The 9,593-nt window shown below is 28.6% G+C and overlaps 2 protein-coding genes across 2 annotated transcripts; both read right to left on the bottom strand.

The window, feature by feature from the left end:
* Positions 1-1,694, bottom strand: LOC110618748 (tetraspanin-6). Its single transcript, XM_021761983.2, has 3 exons — positions 1,066-1,694; positions 662-978; positions 1-352 (listed from the first exon to the last, which is right to left on the bottom strand). Exons 1-3 carry the CDS (start codon positions 1,555-1,557, stop codon positions 313-315), a joined length of 849 nt encoding a protein of 282 aa, XP_021617675.1. The 5' UTR covers positions 1,558-1,694; the 3' UTR covers positions 1-312.
* A 2,668-nt stretch (positions 1,695-4,362) lies between these two features.
* On the bottom strand, positions 4,363-8,920 carry LOC110619614 (serine carboxypeptidase-like 28). The gene is made up of 9 exons (XM_021763127.2): positions 8,460-8,920; positions 8,294-8,389; positions 8,100-8,192; positions 7,929-8,014; positions 7,577-7,825; positions 6,650-6,777; positions 6,341-6,436; positions 6,139-6,247; positions 4,363-4,721 (listed from the first exon to the last, which is right to left on the bottom strand). Exons 1-9 carry the CDS (start codon positions 8,842-8,844, stop codon positions 4,572-4,574), a joined length of 1,392 nt encoding a protein of 463 aa, XP_021618819.1. The 5' UTR covers positions 8,845-8,920; the 3' UTR covers positions 4,363-4,571.
* Positions 8,921-9,593: the final 673 nt, after the last annotated feature.

Genomic DNA, 9,593 nt, shown 5'->3' with positions numbered 1-9,593 from the left:
TAGACAAAAAGAAGATGAAGTAGCATTAAAAGGCAGAAGGAGAAAGAAAATGAGTATGGGATATACAATTTTTTTAAAATTAAAAAGAAAGCATATCCCTATTTGTACAAAGAAAAGAAAAGAAAAGAAAAGAAAAGAAAAGAAAAAGCAGACAAAGAGAAAGACTGTGTAAAAAGAAAGTGGGTGAGATTGAAATTTCCAAGACGGCCACCAGTTTTCACTGCAAAACAACTGAATTCTCTCGTGTTTAAGGCAACAGCAAACAAAACCCACTGAAATTTTTAAGACAACCATTACAACTTTTTGTTTGTGTTAATAAAGTAGGTCTCTCTTGTCGTGCCACCATCTCCACCTGTTCAAAGACAAGGCCCACTTTTAAATTTTATATAACTGAGGCCCACAAGGCCCTTCCAATTCTTTAAAAAACAAAATTGTAGAAAATTAAAAAAAATTAATATTTAATTTTATAATATAAAAAATTTATTAATTAATTTTTCAATTTTAAAAAATATATTAAAAAATTTTAATATAATAATTATTTTATTAATAAAATAAAATTTTAAAGACTATTTTATTTTAAAAATTTTAAAAATTAATAAATAATTTTTTCGTAGTAATTTTTGGAAAGCAAAATTAAGGAGGGGAGTTTGATTTGACTAACCAATAATAATCCCATCTGGGTCTGACTTTGCTCATCCTGTTTTCTCCATAAGGGTAATCAGTTTCAGCTCTTCTTGTATTTCTGAAAGCACAACATCCAATTGAATAGATCCCAATGAGAAGCACAAGCATCACAATATTAAGAACAGAGAGCTTGTGCCAATCTCTTCTCACATCTTCAAGCACTCCTGCTTTGCAAGATTCACACTCATAACACAGTAACGTTGGGGAATTGTTCCATCTATAGCAATCTGCCTCTTGTGGCACTAGTGTTTCCATGTTGTAGTTGCATGAAGTTGGTGGCTTGCAACACCCAGACTTCACCCCAAAAATGAACAAAAAAATCTTATTCATCATTTTACTGTATTCATTAAAATAAGGAAAAAAAAAAAAAAAAAGATTTACCTGGATGGGAGACATGTCTCTCTCAGAATAATCAAGAGGAGTCCAAGAGGCAAGCTTAGCACAAGTCTTTGAACCCAATATGCAGCTTCTAATGGTTCTCCAATACTCAGGATCCTTAACCCTATCTCTCAACCATGGTGAATAATCTTGAAGTCTATACTCTTTATAAACCCTACCAGGAACCTCGACACCGCCACCTTGGCTCGTCACAACGAACCCAAAAATTGTCAAACCCATTAAGGTTGCAATAATGAAGAGCATGATCACAAGGTAGACCCAAAGTGCCCATGCAACGTGGAAGCAAGCTCCAATGAACCCAGCCAGTGAAATTATCAGAACAACAAAACCCACCACAAGAAGTGGTGTCTGAAGGAAGCTTTCGCAGGTTGTGCTGCTTCTTGCCATCCATAAGCCTCCACCAATGATGGGGATTGAAGCTAAGAGAGTGAAGAGATTCAAGAAACCTATGACTGTGTTGCTGAATCTATACATTTCTTTGATCTAAGTACTTGTTTTTAGACTGTCTCCTTTTGTATTTGTCTCTGCAGAGAGCTTCTTTTTCTTGTTATGGTGTGTTTTATTCAGCTTTTGATCTCTTTTAATGTGTGGCAATGGTTTGCTTTATTATTTTATGTTCCTTAAAAGATTCAAGAAATTCAAAATGCTTAATCAAACTTTCTTTCTATTCGCTTTTTCCTGTATTAGTCTAGAATTAATGGGTTCTTGAATTATACTTCTTAGCGAGTAAGGAACTTTGTTAAGCATGTGAAATTACTAAATTGCCCTTTATACAATAATCAATCAATTTGTACCCCAATTTTTCTTTCCGATATTTACTATTTAATTTCTGAGTATTGCCATTATTAATAAAATATTCTTATTTTTTCTCTCTATCAACAAAATAGTCATTCCGTCCTCTTTTCCGTTAAAAATAGATAAAGGACATGAGTGAAAAATTATAAAATTCAATTTTGTCCTCAAAAAAATCTCTTATTTAGTTCTTTAATATTGCTATTATTAACAAGTCAGTCCCTACATTTTCAAAAATCTATTAAAACGTTCTTATCTTTTCTCGTATCTATTAAAACATTCTTATCGTTTCTTTCCGTCAACGAAATAGTCCCTCCTCATCGTTTCTTTCCGTTAATGAAATAGTCTCTCCCTACATTTTTAAAAATCTATTAAAACGTCTTTATCTTTTCTCATATCTATTAAACGTCGTTATCATTTCTTTCCGTCAACGAAATAGTTCCTCCCTACATTTTTAGAAATCTATTAAAACGTCTTTATCTTTTCTCATATCTATTAAAACGCCATTATTGTTTCTTTCCGTCAACGAAATAGTCTCTCCTCCTCATTAAAGAAGAAGAATAAAAAGAAAAACTGAAGTAGAATTAAAGAAGAACCAAAGAAGTAGAAGAGGAGGAGGAGGAGGAAGAATCGATGAAGAAGAAGAAAAAATAAAAGAGGAAAAAAATAGGGTAATTTAGTCTTTTACTATATTTTTAACGGCAGAAATAGACGGAATGACTATTTTGTTAACGGAAAGAAAAAATAAAGACGTTTTAATAGGTTTCTGAAAATATAAGAATTACCTTGTTAATATGACAATACCCAGGAACTAAATTATAAATATCACATCTTCTTTTACACAAAATTCCTAATTTCATTTTATTTTATATGAGAAAGAATAAAAGAAAGCTCATTAAAAAATGGCATCAATTCAATGTGCAAAGGCCAAGGCAAGAAAAGAATAATGGGCAGGCATTTAGGTAATTTAACTTCAAAGCATAAGGCTAAGTGAGTTGCCTTTTGGATATGGATCCCTTCTTTTTTTTTTTCTCTAGCTTTATTTTAAAGCATGATCAGAATCAGAATTAGGTTTATGTCTTTGAGTGAGAGAAAGAGATCATAGAATATATTTTGATGCTTTTACTTCTCTTATCTCCTCAAATTCTTTAGCCTAAATGCCCTTTTTTATTCTCTTTAGCTCCACTTGACTCTCCTTTCTTAATACACAAGGAAAAAAAAAATATTTCCACCAAGTCTTTTGTCCCATCCCATATTAATCATTGAATATTAAATATAAAGAAAAAAATTAAAAAATATATGTATTATTTCCTTAGTTTTCTAGTAGCTATAATAACTATATGAAAATACTAGAGAACTTTGTCCATGTCCTTTTTTTATTCTTGCCACGTTTGAAAGAAACTAGTGTAAGATAGAAAGAGGCTCTAAAGAATGCCAAAGTTTATGAGAGAATTACTATTACATCCCTAAACTTTTAAAAATTTATTACTTCATTTGTATTTTAAAAAGTCCAATTAAAATCAAACTTTTTAGTGTTTTTATCAAAGAAATCATTAATTAATTTATTTTAAAATTAATTAAATAGATTAAATAGCATAAATATTTAAAATTATAAGAACTAAATTATAATATTAACTCAAAACTACTCGATGTTTTGAGATCGAGAGAAAATAAGATTTTTGAGTGTGTAAGCTTGGTCTGAAGGGTTAGGTTTCTTTTTTCCTTATTTTCTAGTGATGCATAACCGCCATCTACAGTTTCTATCACGCAGAGTCATACATATGGGCATATTTGCTTGTTCATCCTCGTCAGACGACCATTTAATTCTCCTCCGATGCGCATGCTGATAGAATCATAGTATAACTGAGCCTGCTTTCCTAATCTCTATCATATCAAACGAGTTAGACTCCTTTCTAGCAGGTTTGGATCCTCGATCAGCCCGACCAGCTTTAACCGCGGGTGAAATGGTGTGTTGATGGATCAATGGGTCGGCCTGATTAGTAGACTCTAATGGGATTTGGACCTGTCTTTTTCTCCTGAGTCCGACTTTAGTTTGAGTGTCAGAAATCCAACAGTCATCACTACTAAATAATTTAAATTATTATTTTGAATATAATTAAAAAAAGAGATTCAAAAGTTATTTAAACTAATTGAAAATCAACTGCTATAATTGAAATTAAAAGTAATTTAATGTAAAAAAAACATATAGAGTTAATAGACTTGTAAAAAGAGAAATAAAATTCAAAATACTATAAAACTTATGATTATATTTTTTAGGTTTGTAACAAATCGAGTTCACTTAAAAATCTCTAGGTAGAAAAATAGCTACTCGTAGAATGAATCGATGCTATTTAAAGTACTAATAAACTATAAATATCAAATAGTTGGAAAGATTTTTTTATAATAATGCATTAAATAATTTACTTTTTATACAAACAAATTTACATTCAAAAATTATTTTTTTGCACTAAAGAGGAATACAAAATAAAATAATAAACTACTTTTAGTATCATGATACTCGATTACAAATTACAATAATGAAAGTTGTAATTATAATACATAAATAAAGAAGGGATTATACACCAATCATTATTTAGCTAAATTATACAAAAAAAAATTAATGATTTTGAATAGAAAGTAAAAAGAAAATTAATTAATTAAAAATGAGTCTTAACAGAAAAAACCTAGTGAGCCCTCTAAGATAAAGATGGAGGCATGGGCTTATTTTTCAGAAACTGTGTAAAGAGTAAAAAAGCTAGCCGCGGCTGAGACAGAGGAACCTCATGCCCTGCCCCCCTCACTGTCACATACGTTAATCCTTCGTACACTTGGCTCCATCCTCCAACCTACGCCATCCAAATAATAATAATTTAATTTTACATAAACTTATCATTTAAAAATTAGTTTATATTTTAAAATTTAATAATTCAATAAAATAACTAAAGTCTATTTATTTAATGTATAATATGTATAAAAATATATAAAATATATCTGATTAATTATTTATATAAATGAATTTGAGTAATGGGATATTTAATATATAAAATTTGAATATGAAATACTTATTATTTTTAAATTCAAATCTATATTAAATTTAATTATATATTAATCAAATTCATTATGGTTTGATTAAAATTTAATTCGCGAATATTCTAACTAAAATGTGATAAAATACATTAACTTAATTATAAAATATTATCAAATATATTTCAATTGTTTGAAATAAATATTTTATTAAAAACTAATAGGTATAATTTTTAGATTAATTAAATCTTATGTAACTAATCTATTTAAATTATGTTGGAAAGCAAATATTTTATTGAATTTAAAAATTAAATATGGGTAACAAAGCTAAATATCTAGTCAAATTAAGTTATAGGTATTAAATTAAGAGTTTTTCCTTTAATAATTTATTATTATTATTATTATTATTATTATTATTATTATTATTTAGTTGAAAATGAATTGCATTCTGCAAATAAAAAAAAGTGAGATAGTTGACGCACATAGACAGTCCTCCAATGCTTAAATTAGTAAATTGTTAAAAAAAGTGAGCGTAATTAATTTCTTTAAATTTAGAATAAGGATATAAAAATATGTTCTTTATCCATGTGCATATTTATTTTTATACCGTAAAAAGATGAAATTTATTATCGAATATTCTAAAAATTTAAGTAATATCAACGGATAAATAAGAGATTATGTGATTATAAACGTAATGAATATATACTAAATTATATACTCTAATGATAACTTTGTTTCATAAAAAACTCGACCGACACAACAGAGAACGAGTTTTGATATTTTGAGCATCGAGTGTTATAATATTCTCGTATTTTTTTTATAGGTAATTCTATGACAGCATGTTAATTTATCATACTCTCTTACCAAATAATTCTATTCTATGATTTCTATTCATAATTTAATTTGATGGCAAGAATTCTATTCTATAATGTCAGTTCATAATTTAATTTAAACGATTATTTTAACGTATCATATAATAAATTGTGTCTATATGCATAAGCCAGTAGATTTAACTAGCTTATAAATTAGTCTAAAACCCCCATAATTTACTTTACTAGAAAAAACATAAACTTGAATAGTTAAAAATAAATATTCCAATAAATCATTAAAAAATATGAAAATAATACATTTAAATTTAACTTGATTAATTCTAATTTAATTTGAATTAAATTATTTTATAATTAAATTATTATAATTAAGTAAATATAAAATATAATTAAATTAGAAACAGCAGCTAACCTTACGATGATCGTAGTACCAAGGGTACCAGGTTTTGTTGATCCGCAGATTTAGAGCATTGATGGAGTATCGAGTTGCAGTCAACGGCAAAACCGCATCTATGTCACCGCTGCAGGTGCAGATAATTAATTAATTAATTAATTAGCCTTTGAAAATAATTAAGGAATTAATCTTTTTTAATTAATTAGTTTAATGTATTTACCTGAATACCCATATTCTAATTCCAGCTGCTATGAGTTTTTTGAAGATTGGCAACATGGATTTTGGGGAATCCCTCCAGTTCCCTCTAATTGCAGAACTGCAAAGTTCATAAAATAATAAATATTTTCAAAATTTCTCTCTGTATTTGAAAATTTTCTTAAACATTGATTTTTGAAAAATTGTGAGATTTTTGTTATGGTAACACAATCTAAAGATGAAAAAATAATTTATTTTTAAGTTCATTTGTTTCGAGGAATATAATTAATAGGAAAATATAGTATTTAGAAAAATTATGTATAATTAAATTTACCTGCAGGTGACCCAAGGATGAGGTATCTGAGTAACGTTAGCATGAAGAGCCTTTTGCACCTCTGGACGATTCATATATCTTCTTGTGTTCCTCACCACACACTCATCGTTCCCTCTGAATTTCCATGGCTATATCCCACCAATTTACAATCCCTCATCAATTCTCAAAACACCGTAATAATAATAATAATAATAATAATAATAATAATAATAATAATAATAATAATAATAATAATAATAATATTATTATTATTATTATTATTATTATTATTTAATCTCTATAATATATAAAAATTTATTAATTGATTTCTCAATTTTAAAAAATATATTAAAATATTTCTAATATTTTAAAAAATTTATTAATTAATTTATCCATTAATTTTAACTATTAAATATTATAAATAAATCTAAAATATTTTTAATATAGACGGTTAATTAATAAATTTTTAAAAATTTAAAACATCAATTAATAAATTTTTTAAAATTATAGAAATTAAATAGTAAAATATTTAATAATAAAATTAATAAAAAAAATAATTTATAGATTTTTTAAAATGTTAAAAATATTTTAATATATTTTTTAATATTGAGAGACTAATTAATTAATTTTTCTTTACCGTAAAGATTAAATAGAAATTTTCAATAATAATAATATTCATAATAAATAAATTTAATTTAATTTTGTAGGAAATTTATTTATTTCCTAAATTCAGTAGCATTCTAACAAAAAAATAAAATAAAGATTTGTATTTAATAGAAGTACAACAAATAAGTAAATTAAATGAACTATGAGGACAAAATTGAAAAGTTTAGTGAATTGTGGGCCAAAATTAATAAATTTAATGGCAAAAATAGAATATTTTAATAATAATAATAATAATTGAACACTTTGAAATAGGAAGCAAAATTGAGTGATCCAAGAGCTTACCAGCTGGGAAAGGTTAGTAGAGGTATAAAGGCAAGGAGAGCTAAAAATGCTGTAAGGATTGATATCTCCGAACTCTGAATAAGCTTGTTCTAAAGCAAAGTAACATTCATTTTTAGGGAACAAGAATGTGTCATTTGTGCATGATTTCTTCAGATCTTCATATGTAGAATCTGATATCAAACCATGATTCCACCAATACTCATGGGTCCCAATGTTATCATGATAATCATCTATAAGTGGATTTCCCAACTGCACCATCGCAAATAATTTTATCATAAATTATCGTATTTATATCTCGAATTCATGATAAATGCAGAATTAACGTTGATAATATGATAAAAATTCAACTTACCAAGAAACCTTGAAAATTAATGACAGGATTCTTGATACCCTTATTTCGCGAAACAATTATTTCTGATAATTCAGGGATGTAATGTCCTAAATATGAGTAAATAAGATATTAACACGAGAAGAATTAATATTTAAAGTGTTTGTTCGGCGATTTAATTAAAAATATTAGAACCTGCATAGCTTTCTCCAGCAATGTAGAAAGGTCTGTGCTTGTATTGAGGAAACCTCTCAAGCCAATTAATCAGAAATGTGTATGCATCTTTAGCTACAGTTTCAAATCCATTAACGTTTAAATTTTAGTTAGGTTAGGTAGCAAACTTTTGGCAGATAATCTATCTATAAGAAAAATTTTCTTGCATCATATACCTGTCCTTTTGTCACCAACTACGTATATATCTGATGAAGTATTCGAATAGGAAAATCCAACGCCGGCCGGCGAATCAAGAAACAACAAATTTGCCACTACAATAACCAAAACCACCATCAATATTGAGGTTAGAGATGAATTTGAAGATACTGGTCATATACTCACCTTTATTCCAAGCATATGGATTCAAATGAAGGGTCTTCCCATCAGACCGAACCCGAAATGGTCCTATTTCCTCAGAAGCCCCATAAGCTACAGATGAGCAACCAGGTCCACCATTGAGCCATAGAACCAAAGGCTGCAAGTTGGGCTTGACTGTCTTGTGGACTTCGATCAACCAGTAAAAAAGAGCTCGGCCTGCTGATGGATCTACAGTGATGTAGCCAGAGTATTGAGAGAAATTCACATTTGGAGGTTGTCCTGGTAGCCGTGTAATTCTATCTCTCTCTTGGTCTGTTAGGCGGTGGTGGTGATTGGAGGCCAAAGCAATAGTAGAAAGCAAAAGAGAAGCAAAAGTGAAGAGAAGGAGCAAATGGGAAGAAGAACACATGATGGGTATTGAGATTATTGAGGAATTGAAGTTATTTGAAGTGTTTGATGGGTGTTTTTTATTGGTTGTTAGTTGTGATAGGAGTAGAACTAAAGGAATGTATGCATTGTCCAAAGTCAGTTTTCTTGTTATGTGTTGACTTCTTTTCATGCAAACTCTCTACTTACTTTTGTTGAATTACATGCATGTTTACTATAAATTAATCTACACAACATTTAATTAAAATCTAATCTATTAATTACTCAAATTTCTAATATAGAAAATATTAATATTCTCTCCGTCCCATAATTTTTTTTTATTCATATTAAAAATTATAATTTATTCTATTAACTTTCTAATTATACTCACGTCCACGACACTATCTACCTCCACTAAATAGTCGCTATTTCAGGAACTTTCATCTACACACTCCACCAGATCTTCCATTGCCAAACACCTATGCGATCAAGACATGCTCCTGATCCAGCACATTTGTCACCCGCAATTATCTCGCCTTGCACGCAACACAGTCCAGCGCTTTCTCAGTGCCTACAGCACTGATGCACGTCCCATAAATATGCTACACATACCGCAAACCTAGTTGATAGAGATATTTTTCCGTAGGCCTACCACGCACCTATAACTTTTTGTGTGCTAACCAACTGTTTACCCTAGAGTTGCTGCCACCAATGCCCTTAAACACTCCATAAAATTATCAAATCCATATTTATTAAGCAGTTTTATTGAGATATTATAAAAAAGCAGTGAAA

Source organism: Manihot esculenta, chromosome 7 (genome assembly GCF_001659605.2).
Source record: "Manihot esculenta cultivar AM560-2 chromosome 7, M.esculenta_v8, whole genome shotgun sequence".
NCBI classification, from domain to species: Eukaryota; Viridiplantae; Streptophyta; class Magnoliopsida; order Malpighiales; family Euphorbiaceae; genus Manihot; species Manihot esculenta.
The sequence above is the reverse complement of the archived record's forward strand: the minus strand, read 5'-3'. Positions and strand labels throughout refer to the sequence as shown.